The sequence below is a fragment of the Excalfactoria chinensis genome, chromosome 10, assembly GCF_039878825.1.
Source record: "Excalfactoria chinensis isolate bCotChi1 chromosome 10, bCotChi1.hap2, whole genome shotgun sequence".
NCBI lineage: Eukaryota > Metazoa > Chordata > Aves > Galliformes > Phasianidae > Excalfactoria > Excalfactoria chinensis.
Genome location: NC_092834.1, coordinates 7,423,602 through 7,445,000, shown reverse-complemented (window position 1 = coordinate 7,445,000; position 21,399 = coordinate 7,423,602). Strand labels below are relative to the sequence as shown.

The following is a 21,399-nucleotide window of genomic DNA, read 5'->3' as shown; positions in this document are numbered from 1 at the left end:
TTGTTTGGAAATCCAGGCTGGGGCCTTTTAAAGACTTAGCAACTCCCTAGTTAAGCTTTTAATATCCACATTAAATAGATCACTGAGCGTGTTCTGGTATTCAAGACAACAGTGGGCCATTCTTAGCTGACGAGTAACTACTCAAATAAACTACTACACAAATAAACTATTTGGTACCTCTGTGCTTTTTCCCCTCCTACATTTGCTTTCTCTGTGCAGTCCCCTCTGAGGGGACTAGTCCTTAGCACAGCAACCACCACCTTCATTGAGAGCCTCTATGCTCCTCAGTCCTCCCCTAATCAGCAGCCTCTCAACCCAAAGGCCTCTGCCATAGGCTTGACTTTCACCCTGCTGTTCTAACAGCATTTTCTAATGCATCCCCAGGGCTGTGCTGGGCCAGTTTTTACATTTGCAATTTTTGTTTGCCTTCGCTACACATAGCAGAGCTCTTAGTAAATCATGTCACTGGACTTCTGGATTTAGAGACAAAGAAGTGACTGGCCTGCTCTGTGCAAATAGCCTTCCTTGGTGCTTGGCCACAGCGGGGCATCTGGAAAGCAAACAGCAGCACGTTTGACATGGCCATCAAGGATGTAGATGATAGCAATGACAAAGATGTCTGTCCATCCATCTACCTGCCTGCTCAGGAATGCCAACAGCACCAGCCTATGGCAGGTCTGACACTCTTGTTTGTTCTGTTCCTGTCCATCTGACCTTGCTGTTTCAGACAGGCTATTTGTCAGTGCCAGAGAAATCTGCCACAACAACAGAGGGAATATCTGGTGTCAGTATTCTCCAGCTTCTTGATGGAAATACCTCATTAGAGAAACTAAACCGGCGCTTCGATTGCTCAGAACGAAGCCATTTGTTTTGCAAAGATCTCCGAGCTGTTATTCACTTCTTGTAAAATCATAATGCCTCAAGTCTTATTCTAGAGCAGCCTTGGATAGCTGGAATGACTTGAAATTTGCAACCAGTAAAAAGTTTTACGGCAAAGCAGAGCTGATCAGTGCCTCCTAAGTGCAATAATTAATCTTTGCTGTCAAAACGTCATCAGATTTTGCTGGATTTACAAACAACAACATGTTTTATTGGAGAAAGCAATAAAACAGGGCATTTCCATTCACAGACGTTTTGAATGCATTTGACATTTGTATCTTTTTCCTGAGAAAATCTGGAGCCTTAAGACACCTGGATCAGGTAGTTTGTCCTGCAACAGCCAGCTGTTTTGTCATGATCAGCTTGGAGCTGCCTCAGACTTTGGCAGGGGATACCAAATGTGAAGGGGATGGCTGCTGTGCTGGTGTCCTACCTGGGGAAAGAAGCCTATGGACCTGAAACATTGCAGCTGTAGCCCATGTGGGGACACAACCATAGAGTCAGGGAACGCTAGAGACCTTCCCACCTCGTTCCTATCCTATCCCTGCTACATGCTGTAAAACTAGATCTGGTTCAGCTCATGTAATGTTTAATTTACTTGGATCTGAAGAAATTCTGGTGCCCGATTCCCTTTATTACCTTTTAACATCTTGTGCACCGTACAGAACAAATTAAAACACATACCAGCAACTTACCAGCGTTACACAGAAAGCGGCTGGATGCTCTTCCAGAGCAGAAAGTTGGAGATTCGGATCACGAATGAGTCAAAAGGTGAGGAGAGGCTTTGTCTTAATATCACACTCCCAAGAACACTCACACTACCTACAGACAGCTCAGCTAATGCTTCTTAACATATAGCAGTCAATGGGAAGCTTCAGCCATCTGTGATTCCTGCTTTCTTTCCCACTATTCTTTCTACCTCCATCTTTCAACCCTCTCTGCTGCTTGCTTCCCCCTCTCTTGCTGCCCTGAAAAGTGTTTACTGCTGGGTAGTGGGATTATGACCTACCGATAATCTGGGGATTATGACATCAGAGCAATGCATCACATCCTTCCAGCCAGTTCTGCTTTTTCCCCCTCAGAAAATAAAGAGGAAAATCAGACCATTAGAAACACACATTCTCCCAGCCTCTCCTATAGCATCACTGCTGCTCCACTTACATTTTCCCCTTTGCTTCTTGTGGACAAGTTGGTCAATGTACACACTGTCTAAATGCATCCCTGTGTGTTGGCACGAGTTTTGTATGCACAGAATTTGGTGACATGGTGCTTCTTGTGCCGATCGTTCACAGACATAACTTCCCTGTATGCATTTAATAGCTTTCTCTTTAGAAATGGGGGAGATTTTATCCCCTTTTTAACCATCTCTAAAGTTTGTGATATAGTTGTGCCTCGTGCTCCTCCTCAGTCCCTCAGTCTTCATAATGACTTTCTGCTACGGTCTTATTTTCGCAGTAATGGCCAATTGACAACGTTCTGACATTTCACAGGCTTGCAAAATTCTCCTTCCTTTGGGAAAGGACTAATTATCAGAGCTGCCACAACAAACAAATCCTGCAGAAAGAGGGCAAGGCAGCACAGCACAGATCCCAGTCACGGGGAAGTTTTAGTGTGCGAGTACTTCATATTTCTCAGAAATATTGCTTTATAAAACCTACTTTACATCGTGCTTTGCTCTCTTACATTGCACTTTTGGGAATCAACCTGACAATATTCACCTTACTTGTTGTTGTTTTTTTGTCCTTACTAGTACAGAATAATACACACACCTCATCAAGTTCACCAGCACTCGCTATGGATTATGCCTAATATACTGCTGTTAATTCACTGACATACCTAATTATACGGCTGAAAACATCAAGCATTAAGTTATATCTACCTGACAGCCATTGATGTGGCTGTTAAACAACACAGAAGCACTCAAGCTGCCTTTAAATGGCAGGCACTGCTACCAGCTTAGCCACGCTGAGCTGCGTGGACTGTAAAACCAGTCAGAATTACCCCATAAATATCTGTGTCCTGTGCTAAGCCCTGGGTTATGAAACCAGAATGCTACCAGTAAGCAGCTGGGAGGAAGGGATGGTCATCCAGCTCAGAATCAAGATGGCCCCGCTTACAACGCTGGCAGAGATGTGCTGGGGCTGAGATGCTGGGCCATGTACTGTGGTACGAGACACACAGCCTCTTGTGCTACTTTTATGCTGGTGTCAGTAACGTCCAGCAAGAAAAATACTGGGGGAGACACTGATCATTGAAAGCACCGCTGTGAAACACGCTGGAGCTGATGGGCTGGAGCCCTTGCTCTTGGAAGTGAGGAACTGGGAGAATTACCAGCCATAAAACAAAAAGCTGCCTGATAACAAAACATTTCAGTGCAGTTCAGAATCAATATTAAGTCACGGGTAAATCAGAGAAAGCAAAGCAATAAGCAAAACAGAGAAGGCCATAAACCTTCAAGACCTGCGTATCGGCCCATATCTAACAGCAAAAGTTACTTCTTCCTGTACAGCATGTGATTAATAGATCTCACAGGACAAAAGAGGCATGACCTTGCTACAGTACGTAGTGAGCTTTTCCTAGCACACTTGGAGCAGGGTTAATACAAGGGCAAGCATTTTCACTCTTAATATTCTGTGGGAAAATTGATCATTTGCATTGGCACCACACCTAAGAAGTATTTCAGTGGGATCAGGGTTGATTCTGCTCCTGAGGAATGGGAGCCTGCTAATGTCTGGGGAAATATTTGAGTAAAACTTCTATGGGGTCAGGTCCTGTCAAAGACTGACAACAAGGAGTAACTGCGGGTGAGCTTTACTCATTTAACAAAGCAGAGCAGTTATCAGACGCACAGGGGGTGTGGAAGGATGGGGGTTTGATATTCAGAGTCTAATACAGAGCTACAAAGGTGGACAATGACAGGGAGCACTGGGCACATTGCTCCTTACTGCATCATGCATGTTAAATAAAACAAGGCCCAATAGGAAGCACTGGAGAGTGATGGAATTTAGGAAGACATCAGTGCTTTGAATTCCTTAGCTGGCTGAGTCGAGTGGTGTCTTTTTATGGATGGGTTTTATTTGCATTAAAATGATTTCCTCCCACTGGCAAGATGATGACTAAGAACACATCTGAACAAATAACACTGACCAGTTCTGTGCATGGACATGAACCTTCCAGCTGCAGCTGATCCCTTCCCTGGCTGCTACTTTTACGGCCTTGTGTACACTAGAGAATCAACACTTCAGCTTTGCAGCACTCTTTGTCATGTCAGGGTAATTAAAAGGATGCCGCTGCACCTGGTAGAACTATAAAAATGTCCTTATAAAAGCCTCAGCAGTATTTAATATTTTATTCATTGCCATGTTGTTGTGTTTTGCCTGCAGTAAAACAGCCTTAAGGAAGCAAGGCACTACAACTAAAGGCAAGCAAACATTTTCCCCATCAACACGTTACTTGAGCTCAGAGGCTTTTTCGCCTTCTGAATCCATGTATCTAACAACCTTCCTGCTTTCAAGAAAGAAAGAATTACTTTGCTAGAAGCAAGAAACCAGAGCAGACTTTAAGCTCCCATTCCTTTTAAATGCGTGGAAAGACCTCAAAACGTTACTTCCCAGGGAAATATATTCCATCTTTTGGTCTTACAATGCCTGAATTGCCTTGCATATCATGTTCTCTCTCTACTGTTAGTGACTCAAGGCCTAGAAGGAAAAATAGAACAAAGTTTAAGGGCATTGATTTCGTTGTTACGGAAGGTGTTGCAAGCCAAACTGCACAAGCACTGCCATAGCTGTTAAGGGAAAATTATGAGGCTGCCACCACAAGATGTTCAAAGCCACACAATTGGTTTCCAAAATAGAGATTCGGTATGTTCTTATTTATCACACATTTTGATACTCCAGGAAATGATACAAAACCAACCTTATTTTATAAACATGGAAGCTGGAAAATTTGTTTGGTTGAAATTCTTGGGTGATAACACAACTCCAGAGCATAGATAGCAGAAAATCACCACCAAGTAACATGGCTTGCAGTGAAACTCTACACTCCACCTCTGTCCCAGGGAAGGTGATGGAACAGCTTGTGCTGGATGCCATCTCCAGACAACTGGGAGAAAAGGAGGTTATCAGGAGTACTCAGCATGGGTTCACCAAGGGGAGGTCGTGCTCGACCAACCTGGTGGCCTTTTATGAAGATGTCACTAGCTGGGTGGACGGGGGGAGAGCGGTAGATGTAGTCTACCTTGATTTCAGTAAGGCTTTTGATACGGTCCCCCATGACATCCTTATAACAAAGCTGAGGAAGTATGGGATAGATGAGTGGACGGTGAAGTGGATCGAGAATTGGCTGACTGGCAGAGTGCAGAGGGTTGTCGTTGGCGGAGCGGTGTCTGGCTGGAGGCCTGTGACTAGTGGTGTCCCCCAGGGGTCTGTGCTGGGTCCAGTCTTGTTCAACATCTTCATCAACGACCTTGATGAGGGGATAGTGGCCACCCTCAGCAAGTTTGCTGATGACACGAAGCTGGGAGGATTGGCTGACACGCCTGAAGGCTGTGCGGCCATTCAGAGAGACCTGGACAGGCTGGAGAGCTGGGCACTAAGAAACCGGATGAGGTTTAACATAAGCAAGTGTAGAGTCTTGCATCTCGGTAGAAATAATTGCATACACCAGTACAGGTTGGGGGAAGACCTGCTGGAAAGGAGCTCTGCTGAGAGGGACCTGGGCGTCCTGGTGGACGACAGGTTGGCCATGAGCCAGCAGTGTGCCCTTGTGGCCAAAAAGGCCAATGGCATTCTGGGGTGCATTAAAAAGAGCGTAGCCAGCAGGTCAAGGGAGGTGATCCTCCCCCTCTTCTCTGCCCTGGTGAGGCCTCATCTGGAATACTGTGTCCAGTTCTGGGCTCCCCAGTACAAAAAAGACAGGGATCTCTTGGAAAGAGCCCAGCGGAGGGCCACAAAGATGGTGAAGGGCCTGGACCATCTCCCCTACGAGGAGAGACTTAGGGAACTGGGTCTGTTTAGCCTTGAGAAAAGAAGGCTGAGAGGGGACTTGATCCAGGTTTATAAATACCTGGGGTGTGGGAGCTATAGTGGCGAGGCTGGTCTCTTTTCAGTAGTGCGTGGGGACAGGACTAGGGGCAACGGGCTGAAACTCCAGCATAGGAAGTTCCGCACGAATGTGCGCAAGAACTTCTTTACGGTGAGGGTGACGGAGCACTGGAACAGGCTGCCCAGGGAGGTGGTGGAGTCTCCTTCTCTGGAGATATTCAAGACACGCCTGGACGCCTACCTGTGCGACGTGGTGTAGGCAGCCTGCTTTGGCAGGGGGGTTGGACTCGATGATCTCTAGAGGTCCCTTCCAACCCCTATAATTCTGTGATTCTGTGATTCTGTGATTTTGGCACCATTTGCAAATGAAGTGATGTTTCCATACATGAAGTTCCCTGTAGGCACACTCTGTTTTTCCATCCACCAACCTCATGCCAGAGGAAAAAAAAAGACTCTTTGCCTAAGATTTACAGGCATCTTGCAGCACAGAGGGAAGTAAAAGCAGGCTGAGACATCAAGAAGTCCCCACTATGTTCTGCATATGCTCAGCTCATACATACATACACAGGATGTCTGACTCATCCTAAATCCTGGATGTAAGTAGAGGAGTCCCAGGTGGAGAGTGTGCCAGAAGCGCTATAAGCAACATGACTAACATCCATCATATGTAGTTTGCTTTCTCATCCCTTATTTTTCTTTTTCCAGGGGGAGGACTGAATGTCTTAGCAGATACCATCACAGTTTTGGATAGGAAGAGCTCTAAACTCTAGGAACTGCATCTGGCACAGGAAGCACAGAGTGATGGTGTTAGGGACAGCAGCAAGTTCCCAAGGGAATGCATTGCTTGCTCTTGGAGACTTGGAAGAAGTCTTTCACCCACCTGGCTGAGCTTCACACTCATTTTGTAGCATCTCATTTATCCAAGAGCACAGCTGCCAGCCAGTTGATTAGTCTGAATGGTGAGGTATGCCAAGCTCAGCCTTTCTAGCATCTTGCCATAAGGTTCAGAATTCATTAAGAGAAGAAAAATTAGAGAAAGCTTGGAAGGAGAACATTAGGAACCTGATCTAGTGGTGTCCCTGCCCACAGCAGGGGGCTGGGAAACAGATGATCTTAAAGCTCTCTTCCAACCCAAGCCATTCTATGATGCTTAAAATGTGACCAACCTAACTGCACCAAGCCAAGGGAAGGCAAAAAGAGATGAATGTGCCAAGTCAAACCAAACCCATGGCGCAGTCAGCCACATGCTGAAGGTACAGTCCCAGGGGGACAAGCAGCCCTTATTATGACTTTCATCCAACACCAATCCACTGAAACAACCTAAAAAACAAAGTCTTAGCAAAAGCTACCTATGTTTTCCTAAAGTAGATCTGTACATCCAAACATGGAGTTATTTTGTTGTTGTGAAAATCAAATCCTACATCTCAGATGAAAAAGATAAATCCCTCATTTGGTTTCACTGAGTGCTTTCAGATACAGCACTAATGTTGGCCGTTCTGGTCATTTTACTGTAAGCACTTCAGTCAAAAAGTGAAAAAGGAAGAAAGAAAAGGCGTTGTGTGGAGCTCATGAAATATAGGTGCCCTGAGTTTCTAGCCTTCGTGGGTGTGCCTTAACTTTAGAAACCCCAAAGGCAAATAGAAAACATGCATTTTATTGTTTTCAATCATCCTTGTGATTTTAAGTCATGCATGACTTTTTGAGGAGGCCTGACTCACAGCATTCTAATATGCTCATGTTGGGTTGCAGCATCCCACAAAACATGAAAACAACTGGAAGAGCTGTAGGGGGGGGGGATGCCTACCCAGGTGAGAGGCCAGGGGCAGCCCGGTAGGCAACAAACATTTGGCATTTGCCAGCGTTTGCAGTTTCATGCCCACACCAGGCAGCTGGAACCCAGCACTCCTAGTGTTTATGAGAGCAGAGAAAGTTAATGAAGAGCAAGGAGAGGCGAGGAATTCCTGTCTAACACAAGAATAGGTGAAAGTTTATCCTGAGAAAAACAGACTGAATCTCTAAGCGCTATCACTGCGTTAACGAAAGGTTGGGACAACAGGGAGTTTATATTGCAGAGCTGGTAACAAGAGATTTTGTCCTGATTCTGCCAGTGACTCACAGAGCAGGGTTAGGCTTCTTCACTTCTCACTTCAGAGTGGGTTTGACTTAACTATAGACACCGATGCTGTCACATTTACTCATGTTGAATAACACTTTCTTCCCTGGTGACACTATTTATGAAGTAAAGAAGTCCAAAGATCATAGAACGTGAATGAGTACTGCTGCAGAAACAAGCAGATATGATGCATCGTCAGCGCAGTTACTCTGAGGCTTCTCTAATTAGGTCTATGCCTAATGCATTTCTCAATTAGCTGAGCCACTTGTGGATAAAGGGACCAGTTTCTACTGGGAGCAAATGAACAGAAACAGGTTTGGAGCTCAGATTTGATCAGTTTAAGAGCCCACTGACACCTCATCCAGCGTAGCTGGGGTGAGGTGACTGAGAACCATGGAGCACCTCTCCCATACCTGAAGCAACAGTAGAGAAGGTGAGGAGTTCACAGTATCTTTCTGGAGATGGTTCTGAAAGTCCTTATCCTCAGGCCCAAGACACTGCATCCAAAGGGCTGCAGATTAATTGACAGGCCCTAGATTTCGAAAGTAAGTTTCATACAGACTAAGATTTGTTATAATTGTTGGATCGTGCCTATGCTGATCAAATACAAGGGGAAAGCTGCTGATACCTCCTCAGATTTCTAATAAACTATATGAAGAATGAATTCAGGCCAATGTTTCATTAGTGCTCTTATGAAGGCCCTTCTTTTTCATTTCTAATTGGTAACCACTTAAATTACTTTCCTTTTCTCTGTGATCTCAAAGAAAACAGTGCTTTGCTACATTTCCCAACTCCTAAATTACCTGATTTACACTTACTGTCATTATTTCAGTACACACACAGACACAAAATCAGTCTGGGCAGCTAAACATCATTGTGTATTAAATGCTTCAGAACTTACAGCCACAATAAAGCCCTCACCTTTATGCTCACCAGCTCGAGAACTTCACCTCCCCCTTCTATTACATATCCATAACTTACAGCAACATAAAAACAGATTGTTGTTTCTCCTAATCATTTTACCATCCTGCTATTTTATGAGGCTGTGAGGATGTGCACCAGGTATCGTATCTTGACAAAGGAACTGGGTTACTGCCAAATAAAACACTCGGACCATTACTATGGCTAATATGCCAGAAATGTTCACAATGGGTTTCTAAATAATCCTCTACGTTTACATTACATCATTCATCCTGAAGAGAACCGCGGTGCTGCGGAAGCTCTTTGATAAAGGGTAACTGCTGCTAAGCTGGAGGAAAGGTGACCATCCTGCAGCATTGCATGAGCGCAGAAGGTAATAAGCAAAGAATGATATCACAAGCTAATTGCTTGAGTTGGAGTTTGTGGGCCAAGTTTCATCACTTGAGAGAGACAGCCATTCCACCAGCATTAGGTTCCCCACCATCACAGCTGGCACATCACTCCCAGCTGAACCCAGGGACAGGATTGTGACTCGGGGAGTAAAAACTTCACTTCTAACAGCACAGAACTTGCTGCAGGAAGCTCCCTAAGCAGCATGGTGACTTGTGAAGCCCAGCTCCCTTTGGCTTAGGAGGACTTTGGCATAACAGCTTTACTCACTGCAGTCCACACAAGCGATAACGCGTGGGAAGGTGCGTGACAAGCAGCCTTCAGCCAGAGAGGCGTAGGCACTTTGTGATGTCTGAGTTGTAATGCAGATATAGCAGACTACTTAACGCACAATGAATCCTTGCTAAATGTGGTAGGAGGATCTATAGCTATCTACTGGACTTAGAGATGCATCATCAGTGCATTCCCACAGCCCGCTCTATCTTCTGCTCCAGAAACAGCTGTGACACATAGTCAAAAGATGGGAAGATCAGAGAGAAACAGGGAGAAGTGAGAAACTCCTATTTTGTTATTTTCCACATTCACCATGTTTCTATATTTAGTTATGAGCAGATAGTTCTTGACAGACTGACCACATCATGTCACCTATATAACCCACCACTGTACGAGTGGAACAGTAGAGGAAGGGAATATCACTGACCAGACCATCCTTTTAAACAAGTATCCATCACGGAGAGCATTCACATCCCAAGACATCTCTATCTTCACTCCAGCCTCCTCCCCTTGCTCACAACCCTGGGAACAAGGCATCCACATCACTGCATCTTCTCTCTGGGTTCCATTGTGTCAGATGCTATTTCAGATGGTGCTTGTTATCTGTGCTTAACCAAAATCATTAGGCAAATTATTTAGCAGGGTGTGCAGGGATTTTAGCAGTGGGATTCCCATTAATGTGGCCAGACATGCACAGCTAAACCTCTGCGCTAAGATCTCCCTGCACGGTATTGCCTTAATAGTCTTCTCAGTAGTTTGTTTTGTCTATACAGAGATGCTGTAGACAAAGTGAAGGTAAAGCTTTACAGATTTTAATCAGTCAAGAGTCAATACTCCCTTCAGGTTCCTCTAACCAGAAGAAACCCTGTAATGCTGTATGACGGAAAGCAAATGTGTCAAATTAAAAGCAACATAATAACAGGAACTGACTGGTATTGATCAGCCCTTTGGAAACTGATAACCCAACTGCTCTCCTCAAAATAAATTTGTACAAATTCCTAAAGAGTCAACAGCGACTGATGCAATAAATCAATGGATAACAAGTCCATCTGCACCGACTCAGCATCCTTCCTAGTCTGAATACATCAAAAGGCACTAAAGCCCCAAATTCCGTTAAGGGATGGGGATGGGAGAGACCTCAGCATTAGTCTGTGTAAACTGTTACAGACACCTTGGCATCACATCCTAACACACACACAGTACAGAGACATAGACAGACAACACCACTGCAGGTGCTGAGCTCCACCTTAGCTGCGTAACAGCTGAGCCTGCTGCAAAACATACCCTGGCATCGGCAGCAGAGGACAAGCTTTCAAGGAGCACTAAACAGGTATCTCAAGGTGGGAAGATGGATTACAACATTCCTGCCTCAAATCCCACTGCATCACCATTCAGACAGCTCCAAAAAAGAAAAAAAAGCACATGCAAGTGCCACCTGTACCCAGGATATCAAACTGATGTTGTCCACCTTGATCTATCAAGCTGGAGCAGTTCAGATTCTGCTTCTCACAAGAAGCTGAGCTGCCTCCACAGTAGGGACAGGATGGAAGAAGGGAGAGAATAGGAACCACAGCAGTTCTTGCAAGTCATCAGCATGCATGAATCAGAGCCCCCATTCTGCATTGTTAGAGCTCTGCAAAACCATTAAAAAGAACAAAATTGTAAAGCTGTGGGGGATTCATCCAGCTAGCAGAGCTGCCTTAGCTGGAAATTATGAGCTATACATAAGGAAGCACTAATTGAAATTCTGTGGTTTGTATTAGCAAATAGGGCAGACCAGACAGTCTGTTTCAAGTACACACTTCTTAAAAATAAATACTAATCAGAAGGAATCTATCTGGACTTTATTCACACCCAGTTGCAACATGGTTGATGTAAATGCAAAGTAGAAGCAAAACAAGACCGAGCCGTAACTGCAGCGCTGCTCGAGAGAGATGACAACACATGGTACAGGGCAGCAGAGTGGGAGTGCAACCCCTTTTTATGGCTGGTGGCTAATATATAAATCTTGTATTTTTGCTTGTAAACAGAGCGCGTTTGGTCTGGCCTCACTGAGAGCCAATAATCCTGCAGCTTAGAAGTGACATTTTTACTGAGTCCCTTGTCACAGCAGAACACCATTTGCAGTGTATTATTGGGGCTGTAAACATTTGCCTCAGCACTCCTATCTCGTTAGCATTACCAAAAGTCAGGGAAGAGGTCTGCTGAACCTGAGCCCTATTCCAGGCTTTGTTGCCCTGCTGTTTTCTCAGAAGATGATGGAAGTATTCACAGCTTTTTTAGGGTGGAGAGAGCACCTTTACAGGTCCTGCCTCCCTCCTCTCCTGTCATACTGACAGTAAAACATGTGTGAGAGGCTACAAGGCCAGGCCTTGAATCTGCAGAACACAAGAGGAACGTTTGAGTGGATGTTTTAGGATGAAAACATCAGTTTCTCAAAGAGGCATAACAGCCAGAGACCCCCGGCATACCTAGAACTCCCACTGATTTCACCAGAGGCCACAGTTAATGCAGACAGCCTTGCTTGGCAAAGCAATACAATAAAACCCAGTATTTTCTTTGTGGAGCATCCAGCTGGATGCCAATAACAGAAAACTGGGCTACATCATGCAAGCACGTTGTGCTTTTACCATCTAAGAGAGATTAGCTTCTATTAGATTACAAGTTAATTAACTATGAATGCGGTTTATCGCTATTGCAATTACTTCCAGTTTTCCATTTGCAGAACATTACATACTGACAGGACTATTTCTTCACTTAAAAATGAGATTTTACCCTTTTATGAGATCTACCATTTTAAACTACTTTGGAGAACCACACCAGTCAATTTAGTACACTAAGCACTGTAAAGAATCTTCCCATGACTGAATAGAAACCCACTCAAACTGACTCTCTGGGAGAAGTGATTAGCAAATAACAGAGGACAGACTGAAAAATAAGTTGTTCTACAGCAATTTCCCAGTTATATAAGAGTAGCTTCTATACAACAGTTAAAAAGGAAGAGCATTTTCAGGAGCAAGGACCTCATATCACAGATAAACACATAGGAAAACAAATTGACACAGACACCAATAACAGCTTCACAGAACAATCTCACAGTTAGCAAAGCTTACTGTGAAAGAGAAGTAATTGGAAGAGATAGAAGGCACTAAACCATCCTTTGGATTACACAACCAGCTCTCAGACTTTGGTAACTTCTCCAAAACATGCCTGGAGAATTGAGTTCTGCAGCTCTGGCATCTTTAGGGAAGATTCATTTGCAACCTGCAGTGCCACACAGGAGAAAAATGGGTTCCAATAAACCAACAACCATATAGATACCCAAACCAACACCTCACCCTATAGCATACAACATTAGGCAATGCTATTATAAATAGCACGAGCTTAGCAGAGATCAAGGTGTCAGTGAGAGGCAACTAAACAGCATCAGTAACTTCAAACAAAGAACAGAAGAAAAATATTGGAGCCCTGATTCACACACAGCAAACAAAGAGCTAGAATGATACAGCTCTGAGTCAACCCTTACCTGCTTCAGCTCAGCTGGATACATGCCTACAAACTCCCAACCAACCCACCTTCCTGGAAAGGCTGCTAAATACAGGCAAAAGGCAGCCACCTGACTGCAATTCCCTAATTTCCTCTATGTTAGAAGTGGGGAAGTGACTCACACAGAGGCTAATGGCTCTCTCAAGGTCAAAGCTGTGGCATAAGTTGAAAATGTTTGCTGAATCAACAAATCTTTTGCAGAAGCCCATCTCACAGATGGGGAAACAGAAACTCTCCTGTTTTTTGTCCTCTGTAGCAGAGCAGAAGGGCTCTGCTAGACCATGCAAACACCAGCTTTTCCACAGAGTATAAAGGCTCTACACTTTGTGTCTCATTACCTTTTGTGGATGGGACCTTCTGGTCCCTGCCAAGGCATTCAGTTAACAACTAAGCTGTCCTGACCAGAGACAACAGTTTCTCAGTCCCTCATAGGCAGGCAGAAAAATGAACTCCCCTTTGAGTTGCGGGAGCCATTTATTAGCTCGAGAGTATAAAGGATGAATGTAAAGCAAACTAATTACTTTTGATGGGGGCTTTTTGGATCTGAGTTCGAAGTTGCAAAATAGATTGAGACTGGCTGTTTATTGTCAAGCCTCCAGAAGGAGATTAAGGGCAAAGGATAAGCAAGGATGCTGCTACCATTTACATTGCTTGAGCACTGGTTACTGAATGTGCATTGCTCATTGAGAGATTAACAGTTATCCAGCACAAAGAACAATTAACAACCTTGTCTAACTCAGTCGATTCCATTCTCTCTGGCCTTGCTGCAGTAAACCATATGAAACTGCCTGTTTTTATTAGTCTGCTGTGATGTCGTATTTCAGAATCAGGAATAACTAAACAAAAACAAGGAAGAGATCTTTTAAATAAAGTTCCTTTCCCTTGAAAATCAATAACTTTAGGCTTCATTTTTAGCTTCCTGTAGGTAGATTCACGTCTCCGCACAGATGAAGTTACTGAAATCAATAGAGCTTTACTGAGGCACAAGGGGTTCAGTCTGTGCAGAGCTCTTCTGATTTCATGAGCAAAGCACTCGCTGTTGGGTCCAAGCTTCCATCTGCATTTGGGTTTTAAAAGGTTTCTCTGCTCTAGAATAAACTATGAGAGCCCTTGATTAAGTCATTATGATGCGTAATTCCCTGGCATGCCAAGAATCTAGTCCCAAATTGACACAAAGGCAAGTCTGCTAAGGACAAACGGGTGTTCTGGGGTTTTATTGTGAAAACTCCAAATGACGTGTGCTGAACTGCTGGTGCAGAGTTTAGTTGCTCGTGCTACTGATAGCCATTAAAATGCCTCACTGATTAAATGCGATTGCAAGGAATGATGACCACAGTCCTGTGTCCGTTTCTTTGGGAAGCCAGCCTGGTGCTTTGAATAGGTTCAGCACTTCTCCCCACACTCATGAGCTGAGGTGGGAGACTCCTCTTGGATTTCAGGGGTCAAACAGCCAGAACAAGGCAATCCGTGCTTCCAGCTGGAGCACTCATTTAACACAAACAGCAAATACCCAATACTTTGCATAGGGATTAACTGAAAGTGTTTCTGAAAGACAGAGCTTTTGAGGGTGTAAACAGACACCAGTACCAGCACCATTACTAACACACTTCCAGCTCCTATGCTACATTCCCTGGATGAACCAAGGGCTCTGTTCACTGACACGATGAGATGTTAGGTTTCAGAGTTCTTCCTGGCACTGGGTTAATGCAGGACATGTTATTCTACAATAAATAGTCCCATATCCTAAGCTGTAAGTGGATGGAATTAATTTAATATCAAATTTTAGGCTCTTTGAATGTCTTACCAAACCGCAATGTAGTCTGAGTCTTCCTGCTACATTAGGTCAAGGACTTCAAAACATCAGAGCCCAGGCTCTGAGCACCACAACGGCTTCATGCAAATACAGTTAAGGAGGTAAAAATGTGGCAAAATTAGTGGATTAGGGTTCAGAACTGTGTTTTAACATAGATATTTATTTTGAGCATATGAAACTTGCTAAATTCACATTACACATTCATATCTTAAACAGGATCCCTATTCAAAGCAGATCTAGATTGATTATAAGAGACAAAACTATCTGCAGCCACTGATTATTATTATTATTTTAAGTATAATTTAAAATAATTCAAGACAATTTGAAAGGGGAATAAAAATAACTGCATTCTCAGAGCGGACCCTGCATGTAAAACAAACTAACTCCCCGAAGAGTGACTTATGGTAGAAATACCAGTGCTGCTACAACTCTCTTTTATACAGTAATGAACAGAGGGGATATCATGAAAAGGGGACTAAAATGATTCATTTAAAAGATACATTATCTTCTAAAGGCAACGTATTTAATCTATGAGTCACCAACCCTTCAGCCAGCACAAAGGTTTCTGGTATTATCAGGAGCAGATGCAGGCTTGATTTAAATGAGGGAGAAACATGGAAGCAATCATGGAGGGCCGAGGCCACAGCTGTCTCAGATGTGTGCCACCGCATTGTAAATGTCACTACAATTTAGAGTGTCTTTAACACACTGATGCAGCCGATGTTGGACGCCTGTCTCTCCTGATATCATTACATCCAAAGATCAAAATCAAAACTGCACATCAAAATACAAACGGACCTTGCACATGTTGACATTAGACCGGGATGAGCCAAAAGTCAAGAGCTTACAGCAGCGGGGAGCACAGGATTCTGGTTATCATGTTGAGCCCTTGACTTTGTTCAGGAATATTTACAATCAGATCTTTTCTTTTTTTTTCCTTTTTTCCTTTTTCCACTCCAAGGAAGATGAATTTTCAGCAATGAAGCTGGATTCAGCCTGAAGTGTTCCAGTGGGATCTGCAAGGCCTTGCTAAGCTTCAACCAAGACTGGGTGAAGGTAGGTAAGCCTTGCTTTTTTGAAGTTCAGGTAGCCTTACTGTCCATGGCTCACCACCAACAATCTATGACTCCTTGTTCAAATTATCCTAATCCCGGATAAACATTTGGAAAGGCTTGTGAGGACTTCGAGCAAAACATGTGTCCGTGCACATGTGCATGATGACACGTGGCACACGAACGGTGCAGCAGTGTGCTTGGCTGTTCCCTTGACTCATGATGCATCATGATGATGAGAGAGGCTTGGATCCAGAAGAAGCCAAGTTCCGAGCCCAGTTACCAGAGGAAGTGACAGGGCAGTGGTTGGACACTGAATAACACAGCCAACTTGCTGTGTGGTATTTGGGGAATGGATCTTGTGCTGTATTGCTCAGCACTCAAGGGCTATTCTGCACTGCCCTACAGCTCAGCAGAATTAGGCTCCTTGGTTAGTGTACGCTGGGGACTGCTCCAGATTTCCAGCTGGCCTGGAATATCTCAGTTGGCCAAACAGATGCAAATATATCTGCGCCCTCCTTTCCTTCCTGGAGCTCATCTTGTGCGCTCTGTCAGCATCTCCTGACGATGATACACAGAGCATAAGTTGGCTGTTTCAGTTGCCACAGAATATGAGATCTAGGAGCTGCAGTGCTATGGCTCTTTGCTGCACAGAGTCCCAGAGCTCTGACTTGGAGCTGGCAACCAAGCAGGACGAGGAGCTGAGCCTGCAGCCAAGGCGGCGGCGACTAGGTGGCAGCACTCCACTGGGCAAACCGAGCCGGGACCTCAGCGGGAGCCAACCACTGCAGCTGGAAGGAAAGTCAGATTGCATATCCCGATCTGTAGGAAAATGGAGTCGAGCAGAAGTGAGCAAAACCTCCCAGTCTTACGTAAGGGCTGTGCAGGACAGATGGAAAGTTAAAAGTGAGCTGAGCAATGCAATGAAATTCAATACCACACACACACAGAGAGAGAAGTCCTGATTTGGACATCAGAACGGGAAGAAAACCAGAAAAAAGATCTGTAAGAACTTTCTCAAAAACTCAAGACTGTTCTCCAGACAAAGCCTGGCTGCCTTAGAAGAGTCCACAGGAAGCAGCAAGAGTGCACCGTATGCAGCACTGAGAGATAGAGCAGGTAGGGAGAAGAGCAGAGATACATCATGCTGAAGGTACTCGCTTGTAACTACAAAATCTGGTAGGATAAAGGCAGGCACTGCCTAGTGTAGATAATGGGAGTCTGAGCACTGTGATGCAGGTAAGAGACTTAAAGCTGACTTCTTACAGTGCTCAGAGCTTGGGAAGGCAGGGCACACACACACTCACAACAACACAGCAACTGTCACAGCTGCTAAACATCCAGCACCTGGAATCACACCCTGCACAGAATGCTATGTGTGGTGTAAGGGGACAGCTAGCTTCAAGCCCCAACCCAATGCTGCCATAGGGTAGCATCCAACACATGAGTTTTTTCCAGCTCACCTCCCTCTCAAACCCATTCTGAGCACTGTGAACAGGGCACCAGCCAGCTCTGCTTCCAACAGAAAGTGAGGCAAACCAAAGTCATTGATGACTGTGCTACACCGGTGATGCCTTGAGGTTTCAAACCTCGCTGCACATGGAAAATTACTGTGTGATTCTGAGCCAGGTTCACCACATAGAGAAGAAAAGCCCTTAGAAGGAAGTGGAAAGTACGCTTTTCTAATCAATGGTTTTCTGCAAAACTGATGTCAGAGCAGCAGCAAACACAGTCTGGGGGGGACGAACCAGAGCTATAAATACAGCACATTTGCATCACAGCTCTGGTTAGGCTTTGCTCCAGTGTGATCAGCTGCTCTGAAGTCTTTGCAGAGGGGTGAAGCTCTCCTGCCACAGTGTCACCACTTAGCAAAATCAGAACTGGCTTTGTCAAGAAAGAGCAGGTTTGACACCTCTGCCTCTTTTCCCCCCAAATAACTGCTTGATCAAAACTTAGAACTGAAGAGTTGCCACTGTAGGTATCATGCTAATTCTGTTATCTGTCAAGAAAGAATCAGATGGTATCACACACCACCAGCTTCTCCCTGTATTTTCTACCTCCTGTTCTGACACACTGACTGCATTAGCATTGTCTTTTATACTCAAATTGTTTTTCACACCAAATTCCCTGTAGGGGAAAGAAATCTTTGAAGCCATCCATTCAAATCTTCAAAGAAGGACCTTGAAGAGCACTCACAGAGTGTGGGAAAGTTTGGAGAAGGAGATCATGCTATAAAGCTGGTTTCCCCCTTTTGCTTTCCATACTTTTACCACTGCCAGTCGTTGCATAAAGCTCCCTGACTGTTGGAAAAGCTTTATTCATTTCTCCATGTTGCAAACTTCTACCAGACCCTTCCAAAATGTGTGACATAGAACTAACCCACATGCCTGCAATGCAGACTGCAGCTTTAACCACTGGCAATGAAGAGATGTGGGGTGCAGAATGGTGGGGGTTCAGAGCAGACTGCCTGTTCCTATAGCATGCATCTTTCAAGACGTGTTTTTAAGCTGAATCTCTACTAGCGTTACATAGCAAAAGACCCTAGGAAATGAGCAAACTTACACTGCTGAAGAACGTGGTAAAAGATGGCAGAGTTCAGCTGTAGAGTCACACTGTGTAGAACAATAATAAATCACTCAAGATGACTTGTTTTCTCCTCCGAGACGTTTGTCTTTCATTTCCGCTATGACATATTCCACAGCCTACACGAACATTAAGTCATTACATTTGAACAGGAACTTCGTGGTAAAACCAAAAAAATTCCATCAAAACCAGAAGATACAAAGCTGTGTGCATGTCCTGCGGCTGCTCATTGCTGACCCTGATTAAGAGCAGCACGCTGCTCTCTGAGCTTCGTACTAAATGGAAACCGCTGAGTTCTATTACGTTTATTATTTAGCTCAAGATTATCTGCAATATGTGCTTCAGGAATCACATCTTGGACCAGCCCAAACCAGGGTTGCTCATGTCTTGCGAAACATTGCATCTTCACTCCAAGATCAGACAGAGGAGGCTCTCAGACCTTTCTTGGACAGGATCGATATTACCTCCGTAGATGTTGCCAAGAGAATTTTCAATGGAGTCATGGAAGAAAAATTTGCTGATGGAAATACGAACTGGGGAAGAATTATGACCATATTTACTTTTGGAGGTCTTCTCACCAAGAAGCTTCAAGAGCACGGAGTTCAGCTCACCGGAGAGGAGAAGGAGCAGATTTCTTATTTCATCACAGAGTACATCATAAACAACAAAGCCGCGTGGATAGATGCAAACGGTGGCTGGGTAAGTTTCAATTCGGTGTCTTCTCGTTTTCCAGCACAGCGTAGATTCAAAGATTTGTCTTAATTAAGGGAAATTTTTGTTACAGACACTTTCAAAAACATTTTATCCAGGGTTTTATTTGGTGACTTAATTTATGATGTCTGCAACGGCTGCTTGAGACTTACAGAGAAAACTTTGCTTCTGCTTTAAATAGAACAATGTTAAAAGACATCTTTCTTTTGTGAAAGGCACTTTCTGTTAACAGCCAAAACCCCAGAGTGAGACTTGACTCATACAATCATACAGTAATATGGGCTGAGAGAGACGTTAGGAAACCATCTAGTCCAACCTCGTGCTCAAAGCACATTAAATAAGGCATTCCATCACACTTCCTATTACTAAATTTAAAAGTGAATGCATCCTATGGTTAGAGCAGCAATTTTGCTTCCATAGAAGCAAGCTGGTCCAAAAACACTGATGTTCAGGGCAAGGAAAGAATACACAAGTCTCATTCTCACAGACAAGTCAGTACTTTTGCTGTGGATCTCATGAAGCTGTTGTTTAATCCTCCAAATCAGTTTACTTAAACAAATGTACAGGTAAGCACAAGGGGGTCCAATCTTTTCTATTTGTTTGGACTAGATAATCCTAGAACTCGCATACAGCAATGGTCAAAGCAGAGAAAAGCATTTGTGAACATGCGGATTAGTTTCATCAAGCTGCTGAAATTCCCTCCTGCTAGTAAAGGGGAGGTCCCTTTTGCTTTGCATAGTTTCATCCTGACAGCACCTTTCACTACTGCACTCTGGGGGAAGCTGAGTATCACTGACATCAGAGGCAGTTATTTCCCTGGTACTTTTTTTCTTTTACCTCTTTGTAAATGTTACTTTCTCTTTCCACTCCTTTCCAGACTCAGTTCTCTTATATTTCCTCTTTGCCATTTCTTTTTTTTTTCCCTTCACATATTTTCTAGTGTTTATTCCGCTTGTTTTCATCCTTCTCTGTCTGGTAGCGTTAAAAATGGTGCTAGTGAGTCATGACCCTTGATGCATCAGATTTGTTGTAATGCTCCTCTCCGCATCCCTTGCAAATAGACTTGTTTTTATTTAGGAAAAGTATGAACTTCAGGCAGCATTCTGTCATAACATGTGGCTTATCGCAACAGAATAGGGATGTTCAAGGAAGATATTTATGAGCATATTATTACATCAGCAACACAGTACCTGTATCTTCCTCTAAGGTGTGGGCTCAGATGATGCAGTTCACCCTCATTTTCTGTTTACACAGAGAGGGCACAATCTTTCCTTGGAGATAAAACAAACATTCATTTTTTGAGCTATTTTCAGCTACTCATTTTGAAGCCCTATTCATCTGTTGGAGGGAAAGCTGTGAAGAGCTGCCTCTCTATGCACAAAGGTGTAGCAGTGTCACTCTGATACTAGCACAAAGTGATGCATTTCTCCTACACATCCTAAGCCGGCCCTAACTGTGCGTGTTCTTTCCTACAGGAAAAAGGTTTCCTAACAAAGTTTGAAAGAAGATCACCACTATCTTTCTCTACAATCACAGACATATTTGCAGCTGTTTTTTCCTTGTTCAGAGAGTACTACTGAAATAAGTGGACCTGCTTGCTGCCACAAGCTTCATTGCTAAGTTTTCCTCCAAGCAGTATCAACTAGAAAATAACTGCCCTGTATAATTTGTTTTTTAATTTATTTCTATTTATTTTGACTAATGCGATGTCTAACACACTGTCCTAATTGTCAAACCTAAAGAAAGGATGCTTCTAAAGAGGAATCAACACCGCAATGTGCAGCAATGCAAGCCAGCCTTTCCAGGCACAACTGCTTCAAGGGAGAGAGATAGTCCTCTGCAGCCAGATGGTTCTTGGAATCTCTGTTGCACCTCCAATGAAAGGACATTGTCTTACTGAAATACAATCCAATGGGTTAGGAAACAAGTTTTAATCTCATTTGTTTTGTAAATGAAATACTACTGTAATGCATTTTTATTGCAGCATTTGTATAAGCAAAACGGGGGGGAGGGGGAGATTTCTGTGGAGAAAAAAGAAATGCAAATTGCAGTGTAAAAGTGGGTACAAGTTAC

The 21,399-nt window shown here is 43.9% G+C and overlaps 1 protein-coding gene across 1 annotated transcript; it reads left to right on the top strand.

Annotated features, from left to right (window-relative positions):
- Positions 1 to 18,812: 18,812 nt before the first annotated feature.
- Positions 18,813 to 21,033, top strand: BCL2A1 (BCL2 related protein A1). Its single transcript, XM_072345764.1, has 2 exons — positions 18,813 to 19,314; positions 20,802 to 21,033. The coding sequence occupies exons 1-2, from the start codon at positions 18,895 to 18,897 to the stop codon at positions 20,904 to 20,906; spliced, it is 525 nt and encodes a 174-aa protein (XP_072201865.1). The 5' UTR covers positions 18,813 to 18,894; the 3' UTR covers positions 20,907 to 21,033.
- Positions 21,034 to 21,399: the final 366 nt, after the last annotated feature.

Bases quoted from the DNA above. Each gene is read 5' to 3' on its own strand.
- BCL2A1 (XM_072345764.1), top strand. From the start codon at position 18,895: ATGGAAACCGCTGAGTTCTATTACGTTTATTATTTAGCTCAAGATTAT. The intron at 19,315-20,801 runs GTAAGTTTCAAT...TCTTTCCTACAG, and splicing joins TAGATGCAAACGGTGGCTGG to GAAAAAGGTTTCCTAACAAA.